Source organism: Humulus lupulus, chromosome 1 (genome assembly GCF_963169125.1).
Source record: "Humulus lupulus chromosome 1, drHumLupu1.1, whole genome shotgun sequence".
Taxonomy (NCBI): domain Eukaryota; kingdom Viridiplantae; phylum Streptophyta; class Magnoliopsida; order Rosales; family Cannabaceae; genus Humulus; species Humulus lupulus.
The window spans coordinates 65,046,376-65,069,807 of NC_084793.1; the positions used below are offsets into that span (position 1 = coordinate 65,046,376).

Genomic DNA, 23,432 nt, shown 5'->3' on the forward strand with positions numbered 1-23,432 from the left:
GGGTTAATGCAGAAACAACAGAAGTTAAGGCAAGATTCAAGTTATCTTCCTCATCACTACTTTCAGAGTCCTAATCACTCCAAGTAGCTGCCATTACCTTTTTATTTTTCTTCAGTGTGTTAGCACATTCAGATTGAATGTGACCAAATCCTTCACATTCCCTGCATTGCACACCTCTTTTATTGTTATTATCAAAAGGTCTAGAAAATTGATTACCTTTGGAAGATTTGAACGAGTATTTTTTGTTACCAATCTTTTTCATGTATTTTTGAAAATTTTTGGTCAACAAAGCCATTTCGTCTTCACCATCAATTTCTTCAGAATCTTTTATTTTTGATGATTTGAGAGCAACAGATTTTTCTTTGGGAGCACTTGGATTTTCCTTTTGGCGAATTTGTTGATTGAGTTCAAACGTTCGCAATGAACCCATCAATTCTTCTACTTTCATTGTGTCGAGATCTTTGGCTTCTTCAATTGCTGTGAGCTTTGTTTGAAACCTGTCAAGAAGTACTCTAACAATTTTTCGAACTAACACATTATTTTCCAATTTTTCCCCCAAAGCAAAATATTCATTAGCTATATCAGACAATCTTTCATAGAATTCTGTGAGAGACTCAGTCTCTGTCATTCTAAGATTTTCAAATCTAGTAATTAACATAACAAGCCTAGAACGTTTTACATCAGCAGTTCCTTCAAATTGAGTTTGAAGAATTTCCCAAGCTTCTTTGGCAGATTCACACGAAGATATTAATTTTATGTAACCTTCACCAACGCCATTAAAGATAGCATGCAAGGCTTTGTTGTTATAACTGGATAATTTATCTTCAGCATCAGTCCAGTTAATTTCAGATTTTACCTTTGTGACATTATCAGATTCAGACGGAGGTGTCCAACCGGTTAAGATTCATCTCCAAGCCTTTTCTTCTTGTGATTTAATAAAGGCTCTCATCCTAACCTTCCAATAAGGATAGTTGGAGTCATTCAACAAAGGAGGATGAGTTATAGATCCACCTTCTGCAAAGAAGGACATTTCACAAGGCACAAAACAAACGGAAAAATACAAGATCGCACTAAGAGTTTAGTGACCCGCTCTGATACCAATTGAAATTCCGTTTTTAGTAATTACCAGATTAATTAAACAATGAATTAATTAAAATGTTGAATGGTAATTAGTTGTTTACACAGAAAACGATTCTGTCGGGACAGAATCCAAACTTGTTACGACAGAACTGAAACAAAAAAATAAACAGTGCAAAAATTAAAGAACACAGCGAATTTTTACAAGGTTCAGAAACCCTTTCGGATATCCTACTCCTTGGGGCCACGCCCAGAGAATAAACCAATTAGTAAAGAAACAAAGTGTACAAAAGCATTGACTTAAACAATGTAAGACTCCCTCTTAAACTATTGCCGCAATCTTGTTGTACTCTTCTCTACGAATCTAGTTTGATGAAACGCTGATTCTCTTGAACTCCCTCCAAAGAACAGCGAGTGCACACTTCCTCCTGAAGTGAGACTTAGATAGAATCCTCTCCCGAAGATCCTTACGAACACGTTCACAATAGACACTATCTGATTACAATGGATTAGATAGATATCCACAAGTACTCTCAGCACTCTCACAAAGATTAAGGTGAACAAACTTAATCTCTACAAATAAACACACTCTTCAAAATAACATAATGTTTACAAATATTCAAAATGGAAGAGGTGAAAATTCCAAAGGCCTTGGCAATGTATTTATAGGCAGGGAAATCGTCCAAGGCCATTATTTTCTGGTATCTTTGAAATCAATTTTCGAATTCCTTTGATTTAGGAAATCAGCCAGCCAAATGCATTCTGTTGACGGAAAAGGAAACTGATGAGTCAGCAACGTAGTCAGTCTCATCTGGCAGAACGAACATGGTCATTTCTTTTGACCATGTTCATTTTTGACACCAACTTAATTCCAGAAATAGACATAATCCCATATAATCCCTGAAAATGATCTCAAGATAATTGCACAATATATTTTTACCAAAAATTGATTATTTGAGATAAATAAGGCAACAAATATATTCACACTTAAAGATCTTTTCACATTACAAAACCAGCTAAAAATATTGCCAATAAAACCAAAAATCAATATGGAGATATGCTACTGATTTTTCTTTAAACAATTAAAATATTTGGTCTAAATTAAAGTTTAGCCAAAAAAGGATTTTACAAGTATACGTGGTCGTGTCAAGTAATAAATTTTGTAAGAACAGAGATAGTCCCACAGAGACTATTAACCAATTACCAATAATTGATTTTCAGTTTCTATTTGGTGATTAATTAAGATGAATAATTCTAACCTATGAATACAATTTAAATAACTTTAAACAGAACAATGAATCAACGGATTAAAAATCAATAAATAAAATCCTAGGAATTAATTTCATCAACTTTTCATTATATTAATTTTACTAATCAGTTGTAAATCTCTTCTTCCAATTATAATAGCAGGTAAACATAAATCGATTCCTATTCTTTTTCAAGATATAAGATCTCAATCTATATGCAGGTTTTCTACATTTCTGTGATAAACTTAAACATATAGAAGGCATTAAGAATGGAAACCTAATTACTATACAAGTCATACAGGTACTTTCGTCCAATATGAAACCTATGTCTATATAACGATAGCATATTCAATTCTCATATTTCGAATTTTGAATGAAAACCATTAAATCAAGTAAATAGTGATCAAGTATTTACTAGTATTAAACAAACATCATATAGATTAGAATAGAGAAAAAGTATCAGTAGAACATCATAATAAAATTAAATTGAAATTCAAGCGACTACATTAATCCCTAGATAAAGGATTTAGCTCATAGATAATATAATGACAATAGAATTCAGATAATTGTTCATGAAAAATAACTTAAGAAAGAAATTAAGATGAAGAAGAAATCTAAAATACAACAGTCTTTTCTAGATCTAGGGTTTTTTTTTATCAAGAAGAAGAATTGGACTTCATTAATCAAACAGGCAAAATATACAAACCAACCGGTCTACAAACAGAGGCCAAATAAAAAAACTAATGTACCTTAAATAGTTTTCCAATGCTCCCAAGTGAAAAGACCATTTTGTCCTTCTAAAAGTGGCTTCAGATTTCAAAACCATGTCAATAGCGCTGTAGCGCTAAGCTTTGAGCTATTGTTAGAGCCAAATTGCATCAAAAATTGATGTACTAGCGCTGTAGTGCTAGTATTGTAGCACTGTAGCGCTACTCTTTAGGATTTTCAAGTGCTCTAGCGCTACTTGCATAGAGCTGTAGCGCTATTTACAGAAACAAATGCCTTGAAGTCGTCTTCCTAGCGTTGTAGCGGCATTATGATAGCGTTGTAGCGCTATTCACAGAAACATTACTTGGACTTCTTGCTCCCGAATGATTCAATTTTCTCCAAAATAACTCCATTTTCTTCCACTTTCACTTCATTCCACTCTTTTCACCATCTTAGCATCAAAAACCTAAAACATGAACAAACAAGCATAAATCTACAATAAAATAGCCCTAAACTAATGAAAACCTTCGTAAAAACTAGACCATAAACGAGCCTAAAACTCGTTTATCAAACTCCCCCAAACTAAACCTTTACTCGCCCTCGAGTAAAGAATCTAACTAGACTCAATCATAAGTAAACTAAGTTGACATAACTAACCAATTCCAATACTCAAGACTGTTATGCACATATAATTTTCAGGAAAGCAACGTGTTATTTAAAATATTAATCTAGATTTTCAGTCAAAACACTTCACCCTTTCACTGAAATTTATTAACGCCAAAGCTCATTTACTCATAACTCGCAAATAAAATAATTGAACCACTTTATGCATCTCAAATTCTCACCAACTAACCACATAACCAAGTTATTCCATATGCCTGCATTACTTACTATTCTCCATTAATATAAACAAATGTACAAATAAGAATCAATAGGACTTTACAAAGGTTGTAATAGAAGGCTTAGGTACAGGTAGATAAAGAAACATTTTAAGCTTAATCATACCACAAGCATTCCAACTAAACAAACTTTCCCAACAATTTCAAAGCACTCATCCCTTGGTACCCCCCCCCCCCCCCCCCCCCCTAATAGTTTTCATGCTCATGGTATGGGTCAAAAGAGTAAATGGTAATCCAATTCACAGCTAGGCTAAAAAAAATGTGTTAACAAGAAAATATTTATAAGGCTCAAAAGGGCTGACTAAGGATAAAATTTAATAAGGTAAGCTTGAAAGGCACAACCAGTCCAAAAAAAAATGCCTATATCCTTTTCTTATTTGTGCATTGTTTCAAATTTCATCTCAAATAGTAAGCAAACAGGTTCTAGAATTTTTTCAACCTTTTTCAATCCACAATCCAAATTCGACATGCATAAAATAACTCAATTATAATCTCTAATGTCAACAAATCACAGTGAAAAAACAAAGTATTCTAACCAAGCACACATATTTTTTTCAGAAGCACATATTAAAATGGCAACATAACAGTCAATCATATTAAAATGGCAATTATCATCAACTTAATTTACACTCTAAACCACAACTCAATACAAACTAACTAAAGAAATCAAACTGAGAAAAAAAACGCATCAAATAACATAACACTAAAAATAAATCTCTCCCCCAAACTTAAAATTTAACATTGTCTGCAATGTTAAAGTACAGAAAGAATGAGAAAAGAGACTTAACTGAACAACCACATCACTATGGCAACTGTGGAGGTTGCGAAGAGGGTCCTTCAAACGGTTGAGACGGCGGCAGCTGCTGTAGCACTATAACCACCTAAACTTAAAAAAAATTTCATGTTTTTCACTGGTTACGAGTTACAACACAATTTTTCCAGAATAAAACTAAAAACAACTAAAACAAAATTTCTGAAAACATTGTTCCAAACAAAAAAAGAAAACAAAAAACAAAAAACAAAACAAAAACAAATAACCTAAAATTAAAAATTAAAAATAAACATAGGAATGTCTCTTAAGAGCGCTGCCTTTAACGTCTTTTATCCGGACTCTTGTTTTCATTCATATTCAACTTGGATCAAGTCCTCCCCGCACGTCCTTGAGAGCCATAGTGTCATGAGTTGACCCTCGTTTCTTGTGATTAGAAGTTGGTGGTACTTTCCCTCGCTCATGTAACATTCGAATTCTTTCACTAAAGAACATTTTTAACTGATGACACCCCATTTGCATTCCAGTTTTAACTATGGATCTTTTCTTAGAGACTTCCAACTTGTTCTCTCCTTGGTTTACCACTTCAACTCTACAACACGTTGGAATTTCTATTTCTGCAAAAACATTAAATATTACTTCCTCTTTTTGCACCCACAACTTTAACTCACCCTTTTGTATATCAATTAATCCCTACCAGTAGCCAAGAATGGTCTTCCAAGTATTATTGGAATATTTTTATCTTCCTCCATATCTAAAATAATAAAGTCTGCAGGAAAGATTAATTTACCCACTTTTACCAATATATCCTCAATCACTAGAGGGTGATTAACTGATCTATCTGCCATATGCAAAGATACCGTAGTTGGCTAAGCTTCTCCCAAATTCAGCTTCTAAAAGATTGATAGAGGCATTAAATTCACACTGGCCCCTAAATCACATAAAGCCTTTGTTTCTACTAAACCCCCTGTAGAACATGGGATATTGAAACTACCAGGATCTTTAAGCTTTGGAGGTAGTTTCTTCTGAAGTATTGTGCTGCACTCTTCAGTTAATGCAACCGTCTCATAATCCTCTAATTTCCTCTTTCTTGACAAAATTTCTTTCATAAACTTCACATAACTTAGCATTTGTTCTAAAGCCTCTGCAAAAGGGATGTTAATGTGTAGTTTTTGAAAGATATCCAAAAATTTAGAAAATTGTTTGTCGAGATTAGCCTTTCGAAACCGTTGAGGATATGGAATCTTTGGTGTAGGCTCGGTGTATTTTGACTTCTCTTTCTTTGGAAGGTCTTCAGCAACCTCCTCTTGTGTTGGACTGGTGACATGTTGATCCTCTATCTTCTTGCCCTTGTTTTCTACTATAAGCCCCTCATACTTAGTCTCGCTCCTCAAAGTGACAGCTTGACATTGCTCATTAGGATTTACCTCAGTTGAACTAGGTAAAGCCCCTTAATTACAATCCGCCATCAACTTTGCAAGTTGGCCAACTTGTGTTTCTAATCTCCGAATAGAGGATCTAGTTTCTGTCATAAATTGGCGCAATGAATCTGCGGATACCTCTGGTTTAGTCATTTGAGGCAGTGGTTGTTGATGTTGCGGCATTTGTGGCCTTTGAGTATCATAAAAGGGTCTTGGATTTAGCCCATAAGATGGTCTATTTGGAGGATATTAAGGTGGATTTGGATGATACTGTTGTTGGTGTCCTTGATTATTACTCCATGACAAATTCAGATGGTTCTTATATGCTGGAGTATAAGTGTTAGAGTATGTGTTGTTATTCGGTTGCCTTGGGAAATTACTAATGGCTTGAACCTTTTCAAGTGGAATATCATCTACCGAATAAGAACTCGTCGCTAGACATTGCTCAAAGTGATGAGGGCCTCCACATGTGTCACAAATGATAGAAGCGGGTTGTAGTTGCATCGCTTGAGCTGAAATGTTGTTTTGTTGTTGCATTTGTTTAGTTAGCGAAGCAATTTGAGTAGTGAGCAAAGCAATATGATCAACTTCTAGAACTCTTGCCACCTTCTTATTTTCTCGCTCAGCTGGCCAATTATAATTATTCATGGCCATCTCATCTAAAAGCTCGTAAGCTTTGTTAGCGCTTTTGCTCATAAATGCTCCACCTACTGCTGCATCTATTATAGTCCTTGTGTTTCCCCTCAGTACATTATAGAAAGTGTGCACCAACATCCATTTCACTATACCATGACCATGATGTGGACATTTTTGAAGTAGCTCTTTAAACCTTTCCCAAGCATCATATAACGATTCCCCTTTAAATTGACAGAAATTATTTATTTCACCTTTAATCCGAGCTGATTTAGCGGGAGGAAAATACTTAGCGAGAAATTTTTGAGCAAGATCTTCCCATATCACAATGGAATTGGCTTGCAGCGAAATCAACCAACTTTTAGCTCTGTCTCTCAAAGAAAATGGAAATAGCCTCAAACAGATTGCATCATTACTTACTCCATTCATTTTGAAAGTATCACATAACTCCAAAAGGTTGGTGATATTGAGGTTCAGATCCTCATTAGGTAGCCCCCCAAACTGAACACAATTCTGAACCATTTGGATAATTGAAGGCATCTCAAAATTGTTCGCCTCTACAATAGGTGGGCGAATACTAGAATGTACCCCTATAATATTAGGGAGTACATAATCCCTCAGGGCTTAGGTCTGCCTTAGCTGCTGCGTTACCCTCATTACCTTGATTTAGATTGTTGTTGGCAACATTATTGACGTTCTGGGCCATCCTTTCAATTCTTTTATGTTTTATTTCTCTTTTGCAGGTCTTCTCAATCTCAGGATCAATAAGCACTAGTATTTTCGAACCCTTACGTCGCATAAAATAGATCACCTGAAATTAAGTAATTTAAAAGCAATTCGAATTAGAAAACGTTAGATTAAAACCAAAGTAGATCAAAAAATAATTAGTTTTGATATTGATTATTAGTCCCCGGCAACGGCGCCAAAAACTTGATCACTAAAATCTGCACGCAAGTATACGTGGTCGTGTCAAGTAATAAATTTTGTAAGAACAAAGATAGTCCCACAGAGACTATTAACCAATTACCAATAATTGCTTTTTAGTTTTCTATTTGGTGATTAAAATTAAGATGAATAATTCTAACCTACGAACACAATTTAAATAACTTTAAACAGAACAATGAATCAACAGATTAAAAATCAATAAATAAAAGCCTAGGAATTAATTTCATCAACTTTTCATTCTATTAATTTTACTAATCAGTTCTAAATCTCTTCTTCCTATTCTAATAGCAGGTTAACATAAATCGATTCCTATTCTTTTTCAAGGTATAAGATCTCAGTCTATATGCAAGTTTTCTACATTTCTGTGATAAACTTAAACATATAGAAGACATTAAGAATGGAAACTTAATTACTACACAAGTCATACAGGTACTTTCGTCCAATATGCAACCTATGTCTATATAACGATAGCATATTCAATTCTTATCTTTTGAATTTTGAATCAAAACCATTAAATCAAGTAAATAGTAATCAAGTATTTACTAGCATTAAACAAATATCATATATATTAGAATAGAGAAAAAGTATCAATAGAACATCATAATAAAATTAAATTGAAATTCAAGCGACTACATTAATCCCTAGATAAAGGATTTAGCTCATAGATAACATAATGACAATAGAATTCAGATAATTGTTCATGAAAAATAACTTAAGAAAGAAATTAAGATGTAGAAGAAATCTAGAAAGTCATAAACCAGAAAAAGAAATCTAAAATACAACAGTCTTTTCTAGATCTAGGGTTTTTAAAAAAACTAAAACTGCTTAATTAATTCGCAGATTAATGTCCCTTAAATAGTTTTCTAATGCTCCCAAGTGAAAAGACCATTTTTTCCTTCTAAAAGTGGCTTCAGATTTCAAAACCGCGTCGACAGCACTGTAGCGCTATTGTCAGAGCCAAATTGCATCAAAAATTGATGTCCTAGCGCTGTAGCGCTACTCTTTAGGATTTTCAAGCGCTATAGTGCTACTTGCATAGCGCTGTAGCACTATTTACAGAAAAAAAAATGCCTTGAAGTCGTCTTCCTAGCGCAGTAGCGCCGTAGCGCTATTCAGATAAACATTATGGACTTCTTGCTCCCGAATGACTCGATTTTCTCCAAAATAACTCAATTTTCTTCCACTATCACTTCATTCCACTCTTTTCACCATCTTAGCATCAAAAACCTGAAACAAGAACAAACAAGCATAAATCTGCAATAAAATAGCCCTAAACTAATGAAAACCTTCTTAAAAACTAGACCATAAATGAGCCTAAACCTCGTTTATCAGGGGTTAGGCCTTAATTCAAGCGCACTTTGTTGAGAAAGTGCTTGACAAGTTTAGTAATATCAAAATCAAAGAAGTGAATATACCATCTGATTCAAGCATAAAGCTTGAAAAGAACAATGGTAGAGCAGATAGTAAACTAAGTAGGTTTAATAGCAATCCAAGTATGGAACATTGAAAAGTAATGGAGAGAGTTCTAGGATACCTTAAAAGGACTAAGCAGCTAGGCCTCCAATATTCAAAGTTCCCGAAATACTTGAAGGATATTCCAATGCGAGTTGGATATCAAGTGTAGAAGATAATCTGGAGCAGTTTCTTAGGGCCCAAAGAATCAAACATACAGTTCACTCAACGATGGAGAATGAGTTTATAGCTCTAGTGACAAATGGCAAAGAGGCTAAATGGCTTAGGGATTTCACGAGGAATATCTCAATGGTGATAAACAAGCCACATTAGCTAGAGCTTATAATGGCATGAGAAGTCTAGACATATAAGTCTAAGACATGAGTATGTGAGACAATTGATTCGATGAGGAATCATATTGATCTCATATATAAAGACAAGTGAGAACTTAGCGGATCCACTTACAAAAACCTCTTGCGAAGATGTTAGTAAGTTCCACTTCAAAAGTGATGAGACTAAAACTCCTAGAATAATATATTCACCACTGATGGAAACCCAACTCCAAACTTGTGAATATCAAGGGAAAGAGTTCAATGAGAAAGAACAAGTTATTGGGTTAATAGTTTCAACACTAACAAAGCATGAGTTCCATATAAGGATGGTTAGTGTTGGTTGCTACCGAGTGAGGGTTAAGCCTAGGGATTTTAATGAAGTTCAGTTGTGTGCAACAATCATCTTTAAAGGTAGCAAATATGTTGTAAGAACTTCACCTATGTGAACTTAGAGGTGGTGCCGCCTCTCATGGGAGTTGGATTTCTCCCCGAAAAGTTCTTGAAACGGATGAGCACATGGCCATATGAGTGCTAAGTGAGAAAAGTGGGAAAATTAATGGTCAAGTAAAGGTGTGTGAGGTGTTACAGATTTTATTACTAATGAGTACTTGGTTCAATATTTTAGACACCAATGACTTCGATAAGACTTTGTAATACTTTAACTAAGATAATGTTCAAATCAAAAGATACTTTATTTTATGCACCAAAACCGTTAAGGTAAGAAGAGATGATTATATTTAACCAAGTGGGGGAATGTTGAGATTGGTTAAATATAATGGTTAAGATGTTTAGACATTGAGGTGCAAAACAATTAACAGTTTTCACTTAAGAAGAAGTGAAAACATGAGATTGTGTAGAAGACATCTAAAAATGACTTTTATGGGTCTAAAGTGATACAATGAGGTATCCAAACATTCACAAAAATTTTGGGAGCATTTGTAGGTGTTTTGAGACAAGTCTTGGAGTGCTAAATCAGAGGCATCAACGATATGTCGCCTCCTAGGAGGCGACACGTCACCTAGGGCTTCAAAACCCTAGCTGAGACAAACCACCAGGCGACGCGTCACCTCGACTATTACGGGTGTCCGTGCACTTTACGTAAAATGCTCCAAATGATGTGTTTTAAATGCTCTAATCCTATCAGTTAGACTAATGATGATGCCTACACTATAAATATGGGTTATTAGAGTTATAAAACCTTGATCACACTTTTTAACTCTCTTTCTAACCTCTCTATCTTTGTAGCTCTCAAAGACCAAAGTTTTCTCCAAGAAAGTCATTAAGTTTTACTTGACTTGCATGAGTTTTAAGGCTTGGTAAATCTCAAATCTCATTCTACTTAGTTGAAGCTTCAAGCAACTGGGAAGACTTGGAATAGAGATTTTGGACAACAATATTCTTATTGTGTATAAGCCTTAGAAGTTCCCCAAGTTGAAGAATCAAGTTGCTCTAAATCAAATGTTATATCTATCTAACCCTAACTTTGTTTTATGCTACTCTATGGTGTTTTCATTGTCAGTATTGATGATTAAATATTTCTAACTTCGTCTTATCATCATTTAATCAATTAGTTTCTTATATTCAAGATTAACATTCATATCATGAACATGTTTATTTGATTATTTAGAATTGCATTCATACTTTGAATTTGGATCTTGATTAACATCTAGAGTTTGGAATATTACATTATTCCCATTATTCATTGTTGATTTGCAAAGTATAATGCCATATATTATTTGAAACAATAAGAAATAAATATACAAATTAAAATGAGATATTTTCTAATTATATTTATTTAAGTTGTTTTTCAAATTTAAAATAATAATAATAAAATTATTATATTTGAAAATAGATATGTTATGATAATTTAAAAGATATTAATTTAAAAATAATACAGAAATAAAAAATTCAGCATAAACAATTATTTGAAAATGGATATGTAATAATTAAGTATAGGCATCGTATCCAAACCCTCATTTTCCTTTGGAAAGTTTACATAATACTCTTAATTTTGCCAAAAAATGACATCTTTATGGATTGAGAAGTTTTTTTTTTTTTTATTTTAAGGAAATTTTTACAGTTTTGCCTATTTTTCATCTTTTGTGTTATTTTTTAGTTGTCTAGATTTATGTATAGTTGTTTTCATGTTGTTTTTTTTACTTGTTTACGTTTATGTATAATTACTATGTTATTGTGTTGATGTCTAATTAGTGTTTAGTTGTTTTCAGATATATTTTGATTTAAAAAAAAACGTGTTAGTATGCAATGAATTGACTTCTAGTTGTTGTCCAACTGTTGTTTTTCAGTTGTTTTTTAATGTGGTAGTGTGCAGTGAGTTCGTGTCTGGTTGTTGTCCAATTATTATTTTTTATTTGTTTCTTTGACTGTATTTTTGTAAATGAAAATTTTTGAAAATCATATTTTTGAAAAAAAAGGGACCATAAAATATATATATATTTACGAAAAAACCCCATTTCCTTTCTCTCTCAAATGCTCTCACAACTAATTGCTCATATTTCACCATAAAAATTATTTGAGGTACTTTAGATCATTTTTATTCATTTTAAACTATAATAATTTATTTTTCATTAATATATAAAAGTTTCAGCAATTTTTTTAATCATTTAGTTTCTTGTAAGATTTTGAAGATTGAGAATTAAATTTTTTTAGGAATTTTATTTGATGTGGAACTACATCACTTGAAAGTTTATCGTTTTGATATTTGCTCTTTTTTTATTAAGGATTTTGATATTTGTTTTTTTAAATTATGACTTCTAGTCACTTTTTTCAGTTTTAATTCAATTTTTTATATTGATATTATTTTACATTATGATTTGTAATAATTGTTTATTCTTTTTCAAATTTATTTCAAATTGAATGCATTTATCAATTTATGTAATTGAAATTGGATCTTTTGTTTTTTTTTTAAAGAAAATCAGTGTGATTTGTATTGATTTATAAAGAGTTATGAATATCCTAGTTTTTTTTAATCTAGTAATTGAACATAATTTTGAATATGTGTTTTGTTTGTTTTATATTTTTTTAGAAATAAGATAATATAAATGGAAAATGAATGCCAAAAGATAGATTGTCAATAAAATATAAGGATAAAGTTGAGTAAGAAAAGAGTTATTTGAGTTTGAATATGGATTGAATACAACCTCGAAAGTAAATACATAAAAAAGTAATTAAAATATAATAAAATCATTTACATATTAGATGTTTTTAAAAATAAAAATTTTATCCTTGCTAAAAAAATGCTAGAAATTTTGAGTTATTATATTATTTTATTGATGAATGTGTCTTCTAAGGATCAAAGACAATCAATTTTAACCATTATATATATATATATATATATATATTTCTATTGATATTGATATTATAGAATATCAAATTGTATAAGTAAAAGGTAAAAAATTAAAGGGTGAAATTATTGGCACCTATTTTTTCACTCCTCACTCTTATTTATTATCAAAACAATACTAAATATATTATTTTTGGTGAATTTATATCTCATTAAATATTAAAAAATAAAAATTTTATATTTACTATTTCCAAAATATATAATATATCTCTTATATATTAATTAATTTATTATTTTTAATTAAAAAAATATATTTTTTTAGTATTATAATTTTTGCATGTATCTAAAAATTTAACATTGTAATTTTATAAATAATTGTACTAATGATTTGATTCTAATAAGATAACTTTTTTGAATTTTCAATTATTTATGTTTATATTTATTCTTATTTTTTAAAAAAAATTGTGATTGATTTTTTTATTGTTAAAAAAATTATTTTATTTTAATTGAGAGTATAAAAATATTTTATTTTTTTAACAATAGATTTTTAGGACAATTCTTCTATAGGAGTTTCACTTTAAGCCCTACTAGTAGGACTTTCAGTGTTTCTCAACCAGAGAACAGTTTTCGTCGCGACTTTTTTATGACCGTGTATATTGTAGCTATTTAGAGCATCCTGCAAATTTTCAGAAAATTCCGAATAGTTTACAGTACCGAAAACTAGGTTCAAACATGTTGTTTTCCATGTGCATAAAAAAATTAGTCACGCGTGCAACAACATGTTTGAACCTAGTTTTCGGTACTGTAAACTATTCAGAATTTTCTGAAAATTTGCAGGATGCTCTAAATAGCTACAATATACATGGTCATAAAAAAAAATTGCGCTGAAAACTGTTCACGGGTTGTAAACACTGAGAGCCCTATTGGTAAGGCTTAAAGTGAAGCCCCTATAGGAGAATTCCCCTAGATTTTTATAGGGGTGGAATTTATTTTAAATTTACTGACATGAGTAATTTTATGCTATTTTTTTTTTAAAAGTGTGAGAAAATAAGTCTTAAAAATTCATGTGGGGTTTATTTGAAAAAGAATGGGAAGAGAAAAAGAAAAAAAAAAGTGTATATAAAAGCACCTACAACAAAAATTATATATAAAAATATAGGGAAATTGTCTTATAGGGACTTTACTTTAAGCCCTACCGGTATAGCTCTCAGTGTTTACAACCCATGAGCAATTTTCAGTGTGATTTTTTTTATGACTATGTATATTGTAGCTATTTAGAGCATCCTGCAAATTTTTAGAAAATTCTGAATAGTTTACAGTACCGAAAACTAAGTTCAAACATGTTGTTGCACGCGTGACTAATTTTTTTTATGCGCGTGAAAAACAACATGTTTGAACCTAGTTTTCAGTACTGTAAACTTTGCAGGATGTTCTAAATAGCTACAATATACACGGTCATAAAAAAAAGTCTCGCCGAAAACTATTCACGGGTCGAAAAACACTAAGAGCCCTACCAGTAGGGCTTAAAGTGAAGCTCCAATAGAAGAATTATCCTAAAAATATATTAATATTAATTTAAAATGCAAATATAAATTTTCTCAAATTATTCACATTCAATTTTAAGAATATTCTTTCAATGACATTTAATGGTACTTATTGTTTTCAAATTAGGGAACTTTAACAAAGTTGATTATGTGATATTATGAGCAAGATGATGCAATTAATGAAAATTGTCTATTCCAACTAAATTGCATATATATATATATTAATATTAGGGGAGGGAGATTCAAATTTGGCACTTTCTCTTTGTGAAAAGAAGTATAGTATCACTAGATTATGTCCATTAACACTAAATTGCATATTTCATGCGTGACATTTCAAAACTTAAGTGAAAGTGCTTCAATAATACATGACAACTATGGCTGTAGATTTTTTACAATATGTTCAGTTGACATTATATTACCCCATATTTAAAATTATTATCTCTAAAATGTATTTTTCATTCCAAACTTTGGGGGTTTTAGACTTTAACACGTGAAAACTTGAAATGGTGGTCCTATACGCACATCATACTCCAAAAAGTTTGACTCAGCAAATCGGATTGCGCCAAGTTTCAGTAATGATCCAAAAAGCACACATTAGATGGTGCTGAGTCAGATTCTCAGTAAGGTAAGTAAGCCATAACCTCCGAAACCAAAACACTGGGAAAATCCCAAAATGCCACTACTTATTGGTCGAATTACAATTATCATAACGAAAAAGTGAGAGTAGCTTATAGGTTGTCACTCTTTTTTTTTCCTTATCAGTCTAGTTCATTCTCCACCTTAGAAGCTGCATCAAAAGAACCAAGATATTTAAATATATGTCATTTTCGGCCCTTCACATTTCTCACATGAGTATTTTTTCCAGCCTCAACTGCTTTAACTCTTTCTATATTTTCTTTATTATCGTATTCATTTTACTTTTAATTCTGGGTGATCAAGACACAAATCGTATGATGAAATTACGCCCTTGTCCAAAACGTTTGACCAGTGCTCCAAGCAATGAGGAGTCATTGTTGGCCACCCCGTTAATCGTCGATATAGGACCAGAGGCGGAACCCGGTAACTGATAAAAGAGTGAGAGCAGTGGCTTGAGGCTGACCCACAATGAGGGGCAGAATTGTCATTTTAGTACGATCTTATCCAGAATCTGTGGGCGCCCCAGAATATGCCATTGCCACTCTGGGGTACACTCTTTTGGTTGGAGCTTGGTTGGGTTAAATATTGTGAGAATTGTAAAGTGTAGTGTGGTGAAGGGAATAGAGACGTCTTATTGGTCAGAATTGGAGGTGGGGTTCTCCGAACGCGGATTCATAGGGATTAATTAAGAATTATCTTCTTCCATTAAACTATTTTAATAATAATTTTTCTAATTAGACTAAGATCATTTAATCATGTGCTACTGACAACAACTACACAAGATATATTTTTTCCCTCAATCAAATTTAATCCAAAATTAATTAGCTTAGCTTTTTAGGAAAACGAAGTTGTGACTATTTTGACTGAAATAGTAGAGGCTATTTTTTAATATTAATTATTATTATTTATATAAATTAATCTTGATATTTGTTAAATAATTATCGGGCTCTATTTTTAAGGAGTAAAGAGAGAATAAATTGACAGAAATAGAAGGTGAAATCTCATCTTTAATTAATCTTCGCTGTCACCAGAGTAGATTTTCCAAATTAATCGCAGTAAAAATGTTTTAAGAACAAAAAGAAAAAAAAAATAATAATAAAGAAAGAGAGACAAAATTAGATTAGGAGTTCAAGAGGGTTGGATCAGCATGGGGTAAGAGTCCACGTTGGCATGATTCAATGGGTGCGCACTACGCCGTTAAACATTATTCTCCAAACCAGGAAAACATATTTATTTACATAAAACTCTGCATACAAATACAAAATATTGAAAGAGAAGCAAAAAGGAAAGAATGAGAAAAAGAAACCCAGAGATTTTAGCCTCGTATAAATATTAATTTTTGTTTTTAGGCCTAAAAATTTTTAGTTTAAAAGGACTGTAATTTTCTCTTAATCTCGCTCCTTCTCTAGAATCCTCGTTCTCTTGAGAAACTCAGTGGTTGGTTATGTAGTTTTTCCTTTGGCAAACGATTTCACGTAAACCGCCTTACGATCTTCACTTTCTCGCCTTTTCTCTCACTTTCTCTCCCTTTCTCTCACTTTCTCGCATTTACCTTCTTCAATGGTAATGGATGATAACGAGAGCTGCGGGAGTAGAGTGCACGAAACGTCGTCGTCGCCTGTTAGGAGTCGGCAACAGCGACAGAAACTCGAGGTTTACAATGAGGTCCTTCGTCGTCTCAAGAATTGCAACAACGACGAGGCTATTCGACCTGGTTTCGACGATGAACTTTGGGCTCATTTCAATCGCCTCCCCGCCCGGTAACTTTACCCTATCATGGCTTTCTCTCGACTCTATTTTAACCTTTTTCAATTTTGTTTTCATGATTTCGCTAATACATGTTTCTGCATAAAACACTGTATGTGTTATGGACTATTTTCATCATCGAGGTTTTTGTTGATCTTGAATCTGTATGGAAAATCAGTTGTTAAGTATTTCTTATTATCGTAATCGCTTGCTTTAAAATTAATTATCATATGTAATTAAATGTTTGATAATGTTTAGTACACCCATTATCTTTGGATTGAGTTCAAGAAAGTAGATTTGTTTTATTAGTGCTGTTCTACTTTTGTCGAATACTAGAGTATTATTTTCACATAAGCGCAAAAAATTGTAGGATTCGATCCTAAATTATTATTTTTCTTGGCTTCTAGAGTTGTGTTGGCAGTGATGCCAATTTATTTTCTGTTCACGTTTTAAATAGTAATCGTTTTGTGTTATTTTTGTTGGATTATATTGTAGGTATGCACTAGATGTGAATGTGGAGAGGGCTGAAGATGTTCTTGTGCATAAAAGGTTACTGCATTTGGCTCATAATCCTGCTAACAGACCTGCGATGGAAGTCCGACTTGTACAGGTCAGTTGATTCAAAAACGCACTGTAATATGAAGGATTTCTTAGCCTTATTATATCGATAATATTGAAAGCTGCTAGTGTTGTTTTGACCCCTTTTTAATATTTGGTCCTGGTGTTGGTCACCTTGTGTAGGTTCCTCCGATTTCAGATGGGAATTCCACCTCTCCAATCCATCCAGGTTCGCCTAGTGAAGATGTTGCACAAAGTTCTAATACTGCCAGACAAAGGTATTATATGTTATTCTTTTAAGCTATTCAAGACTTCAAGTTGTTAAATGCAGCGTCAACAAATCATCCAATCCAATTGTTATTGAATGAACACAGAAAGTTATTTTTGCTTCATTTGCTGCATTAATTTACGCTGGTTTCTTGCTCTCAACTATTGTGACAACTCTTGATGGTTTTCAAATACCAGTGTACATCCACCACCTGCATTTGGTTCATCTCCAAACCTTGAAGCACTTGCACTTGAAACAAATAATTCTGATGATCAAGATGAGGAAGGTTCTGTGCATGCCAACACACAATATGCTCGGTGATCTTCTTTGTTTCTTTATATCTGAACAGCTCGCTAAACCATCTTTACTGGATTAGTTTACTGGCGCCATTTGGCCAAAATTCTGGTTGTTATACTTCTTCAATGTTAGAATCATGAATAATAAGATTTTTTTCCATCTCATGTTTCATTTGAATGTCTGGGATTTTGGACCTTGGTCTTCATACTTTTCGAAGCAAAAATGAGATTTTAATTATGTGATCATTGACCAGGTCCACCCTTCTCCTTTTCCACATTCCCTCCTTTCTCTTTGATTATCAATGTTGGAACCTCGTGGATTTAATAACCACCTAACTTTTACATGTTATGATTGATTTTTTGGTGCATGTTCATTACTCCAGCAGATACGTACTCATCTTTTTATTTTTATATTTTTGATAATTGAAACAACAAACTAAACCTAAATATTTTCAACTTGATTGTAATGATTTTTTTGTCAGGAGTTGAATGAAATTATTCCACTTTCATTTATGAAGTCAGTGATATGTTTCTAATACCAGATTAATTTGATTGCTAATGATGCAGACCCATGCATGAGATAACTTTGTCAACGGATGACAAGCCAAAACTACTGAGTCAGGTACTATTCATGCATAAACATAAGCAAAACTAGAAGTATTGTTATAATGATTTCCTGAATCTTCTTATTATTAATGCAATGAACTTAATTTTTTTCTGTTAGTGAATGTAGCATTTTTGACTTGTTAATGTCCGCTGAGTTGACTCATTTCCTTGTGATGTATCTTCCATATTAGGCTTATGTGCTAGCTTGAATTACATTAGTTTTGTCGAGTTCAATCTTCATACCTTAACCATTTAATTTTTACCTTCACCAGTAATTGTTTTCTAATCACATGGTGATGTTATGCTTTTTTTGTAGTTGACTTCTTTGCTTGCGGAGATGGGTCTTAACATCCAAGAAGCTCATGCGTTTTCAACTACTGATGGTTACTCTTTGGATGTCTTTGTTGTTGATGGCTGGCCTTACGAGGTATGCTCATACATCTTTAAAAATTTCAACTGAATTCACTGAACAGGAAGTTTTTCTACTGCAAATAAACTAATCATCTGTGAATGATATGGTACCAAGAGAATGGTGCCCATGCTTGGCTACTGTATAAACTTTTGTTGACAATAAAATTTATGCTTTTGCTTGTGATGTACTCAATGATTAATATACTAATGAATTAAGCATGATTGTCACTGGAATTCTATAGACGTTTGCTTGTGCCTAATTTGTGTAGCAGAACCATTGACTTTCCATTTTACATGTTTACTTGATGTTGAAACAGGGAACAGATCAACTCAAAGATGCTTTGGAAATGGAAGTTTTGAAAATCGAGGTAATTCTTGCTGCTTAGTCATTCTTTATGGAGAAATTTGTGTTTATAAAGGATACCTAGTGTATTTTCACTTTCGTGTTGGCTGATGAGGTCTGTACGTTTTATTAATATTACACACTTATTATTTTGCTGATTCTAATTATTATGATGGAATTTTTTTAATCCTATATAAAATTTCTTCTCGGTTTATGCAGAGACAGCCGTGGCCAACGCATCAAACATCTCCTGTTTCTGAAACCGATCATTCAACAGTCAAATCTGAACCTGACCATTTGACTATCCCTGATGATGGAACAGATGTTTGGGAAATTGATCTAAAACATTTGAAGTTTGAGAAGATGGTTGCATCTGGGTCCTATGGTGATCTGTAAGTTAATTTTCCTGATGCTGTCATGCATAAATTAATTTTTCTTAACCATTTACTCACCAGCATTTAAATTTACTCTCTTTAAAAATTCAGATATAAAGGTACATACTGTAGTCAGGAAGTGGCTATTAAAATCCTCAAGCCTGAGCGAATTAATACAGATATGCAGCGAGAGTTTGCCCAGGAGGTCTTTATCATGAGGTACATAAGATGACATTACTTAGTACTCACACTAAGCATGACTCTCTAATCTGGTTTGACATGTTGATATATAGCGGAACCAAGGAAGATGGTAATCTTGCTGTAGAGTAAAAATTAGATGAAAACAACTAAATTTGGAAGCCAATACGTATAGTGTGTTTGAAATTCCTTATGAAGAATGTCATCAAACCTTATTTTTCTTCCCTTGTTTCTTGATTTTGTTTTGGAGGCATGTGTGATGGGAGGCAGAAGAATAGTTTTTATTTCATTATTCTGTGTTATTGTATTTTACTTTGTAGTATTCAAGCTTTCTTCTTCTTCTTTTTTTCTTTTCTGTATTCTATTTTAACTTTCAGGAAAGTTCGACATAAGAATGTTGTACAGTTCATTGGTGCATGTACTAAGCCTCCAAGCATGTGTATCATTACAGGTGAATACTAATAATTTCTTTTATAACAACAGAAAGACATGTAGCTGAAAGCTTCTTTCCATTTGAAGTGTTTCTGCCCTCGTTTAAATTATATCTTTGGCATTATGCAGAGTATATGTCGGGTGGAAGTGTGTATGACTACTTGCATAAGAAACGAGGTTTTTTTAAGCTTCCAACCTTGCTGAAGGTTGCAGCGGACATTTCCAAGGGAATGAACTACTTGCACCAAAATAACATAATACATAGAGATTTAAAAGCAGCAAATCTGTTGATGGATGAAAATGGTGTAAGTGGTTCTCATGTTTTTTTAACTATCTTGTTTCAATAATAATAGTAACAATAATAATAAAACAATGCTTCATTTGATGGAAATGTTTCCAGATTATAGATCTATATTTTACACTTTCATATGATATTTAGACAAATTTTTTTGTTTGGTAAGTTTAGGATTTTTTTCCCCTTATTATCCTTATGCTATGGTGTTGCGATTGCTTACTTTGCTAATGTTGTTTGGACTAGTGGTAATTCTTTTCTTCTTATTAAGGGATTTTTGTATTTAAAAGACTTGTATTCAGCAAAATTTAATTTGTTTCACTGTGTGTGAAGCAATTGTAATGTTTAAAAAAATTTCATTATACTGCTACACTTCAAAATCTATATTTTATACTTTCATATGATATTTAGACAATTGTTTTTTCATTTGGTAAGTGTAGGATTTTTTTCTTTCTATTATCCTTATGCTATGGTATTGCAATTGCTTACTTTGCTTATGTTGTTTGGACTAGTGGTAATTTCTTTCTTCTTATTAAGGCATTTCCGTATTTAAAAGACTTGTATCGAGCAAAATGTAATTTGAATAAATGTGTGTGACGCAATAGTAGTGTTTAAAAATATTTCATTATATGTGATGTAAGTTCAGCATATTAAAAAAATAATAGATAAATAATCTACATAATTTCTTTGCAGGTTGTTAAGGTTGCAGATTTTGGGGTTGCTAGAGTAAAAGCTCAATCTGGAGTCATGACAGCAGAAACTGGGACTTATCGGTGGATGGCTCCAGAGGTGAGCTGATTTTTTTAACTCTGTTATTAATTGGGTTTTCAGGATTTGCTTTTGCATTTGTTAATTTTTTTTTCTATGGGAAATAAAATCATAGACATATCTTCCAATACCCTTGTATATGACACTTCACAAGTCTAACGGGCTGTATGTTCTTTCTTATTCTAATATTATTGGATTCTGCACTATAGCAGATTGATGTGTTTCATGTTTCAAACTTTGTAGGCAGTCAGTCTATTTTTATTTGTTCGATATTGTTTCTTTTTTCTTCATTTTCAGAAGTGTCAACTTGATTAACGTTCCTGGCATTGCTGAGCTTTCTTTTAGGTTGAAAGGACATTGTGGATGAAGTTTCCCATTGAAATTTCAAATATAATATAAAGACAGTTTGTGACATGGACTTGCATTAAGAGTCGAAAAAGAAAAATAGTTTTCCTTCAATGTCCCCTATCTTGCATATAATTGGGATATCTAGCATTATTCAGTTTACTTTTTTACAATTATTCTAAGTTAATTTTATGAAGGGCGCTCATCATGTCATTTCCTTACAACAGTTATTTGTGCATTGAAGGTAATTGAACACAAACCATATGATCACAAGGCTGACATTTTCAGTTTTGGAGTTGTGTTATGGGAATTACTCACTGGAAAGGTACTGCTACTGCACACCACGACAGTCCTATTTTGACACGGTTGTTTCTTTTGCTACCTTTCTTTAAAAAAAATTATTCTGTTTCAATTGGCAGCTTCCATACGAGTTCTTAACCCCATTACAAGCAGCTGTTGGAGTTGTCCAACAGGTACACTGGCTATTCCACAACTGTTAATTCTGTTTTCTTTTATAATTGCTGCTAATGTACCGGTGCATGTTATTTATTCCACTTCCTCTGCTTAACATAATAATGTAGTATATTTTAAGGAATAGAAGGCAACACTTTTGTTTATTGACTTCAAATTATGGATATTGTTTTCAGGGTCTACGGCCTCCTATCCCAAAGCAAACTCATCCAAAGCTGGTCGAAATCCTTGGGAAATGTTGGGAACGAGATCCAGCCTTGCGACCTGACTTTTCTGAGATTATAGATATACTGCAACAATTATCCAAGGAGGTATGCGTATGCATGGTTAACTTAGACCCTTTTATACTGTATATATTTATGTTTAACTAGTAGAATAGAATACTTAATTTCTTAAACGTCGTTGGTCGTTTATTTAGGATTCATATGATCTCTGGTGAGGTTGGTATGGTCTTAAATTGATTTAAAAGAAAATAAGTTGTTTGAACAGGTGGCAGACGAAGGAGATGAACGACGTAAATCGTCGTCTGGAAGATTCTTATCCGTCCTTAGACGGGGTCATCATTGAGAGAGAGGTGTTACCATGGGCTTATTATAATTTAAATACGTGGGCCACTTTTACCAATCATGTACAGTTTTACGTCCAGTTTGTTACTTTCTTTTTTGGGTCTTTCGATTTATTAGCTCCTCCATTTTTTCATCGACCGTTGCCCTTTTCTTTGGCACATATACGTATACATACATATATAACAAGGGTAATGGTTTGGGTGGGCGTTGTACACTTGACATTATATATTCCGGCTTCATTATTAGAAATGTTGTTCGCGTGATTTTCTTCCTTTCTTATTGGCTTTGTCGTCACTATTCACTCCTGAAATTGGTGCAATGTATTTCGTTTATTGTTATTATTATTATTTCAGGTGAAGAAATTTATTAGAGTTTCGATAGTCTTTGCAATTTAATAATTAATTGTTCGCTATCATTGAGAAGATATTAGAATCGGCTGCAGTTGGTTCAAAATATAGCAAGTTTATAATACCTGTTTTTATTAATCTTCCGTCTTTAACTTTATTATTATTGTCAACCAACTAACATGTATCTAATAATGAAACTTAGGGGCTGATGGGTAATGGATCCGGATTGGATTTTATCATTTTGGAATTTTAAAATTTGTGGGTCCCATGTAAATAGCTGATTGGCAGCTTATTTTTCAAAACAAATTTGAAATCTGTTTCCAAATTCTTAGTTGTAAAATAGAAAATGATAAATTGATGTTTTCTTCATTTTGTGATTTTTATTCCAAAAATCCTAAAAACTCTCTCCACATTTGTATCTCAAATTTAATACCAATCACAGAT

At 32.6% G+C, this 23,432-nt stretch overlaps 2 protein-coding genes and 1 non-coding gene across 4 annotated transcripts; 2 read left to right on the forward strand and 1 right to left on the reverse strand.

Moving 5' to 3' along the window:
* Positions 1-6,370: 6,370 nt before the first annotated feature.
* On the reverse strand, positions 6,371-7,276 carry LOC133815778 (uncharacterized). The gene has a single exon (XM_062248581.1). It carries the CDS (start codon positions 7,274-7,276, stop codon positions 6,371-6,373), a length of 906 nt encoding a protein of 301 aa, XP_062104565.1.
* Positions 6,912-7,018, forward strand: LOC133813183 (small nucleolar RNA R71). The gene has a single exon (XR_009884221.1). It is a non-coding gene; the product is annotated as a small nucleolar RNA R71 (small nucleolar RNA).
* Positions 7,277-16,214: 8,938 nt separating the features above from the next.
* Positions 16,215-22,904, forward strand: LOC133793573 (serine/threonine-protein kinase STY46-like). 2 transcript variants are annotated; one of them, XM_062230894.1, is made up of 16 exons: positions 16,219-16,727; positions 17,209-17,323; positions 17,455-17,549; positions 17,737-17,856; positions 18,403-18,457; positions 18,758-18,868; positions 19,170-19,220; positions 19,415-19,587; positions 19,681-19,788; positions 20,145-20,218; positions 20,329-20,504; positions 21,185-21,280; positions 21,849-21,929; positions 22,024-22,077; positions 22,252-22,386; positions 22,565-22,904. In XM_062230894.1, exons 1-16 carry the CDS (start codon positions 16,528-16,530, stop codon positions 22,640-22,642), a joined length of 1,722 nt encoding a protein of 573 aa, XP_062086878.1. In that variant the 5' UTR covers positions 16,219-16,527; the 3' UTR covers positions 22,643-22,904. The 2 variants fall into 2 exon arrangements, 1 of the variants encoding a protein (XP_062086878.1); XR_009874887.1 differs by lacking the exons at positions 22,252-22,386; positions 22,565-22,904 and having other exon boundaries at positions 16,215-16,727; positions 21,832-21,929.
* Positions 22,905-23,432: the final 528 nt, after the last annotated feature.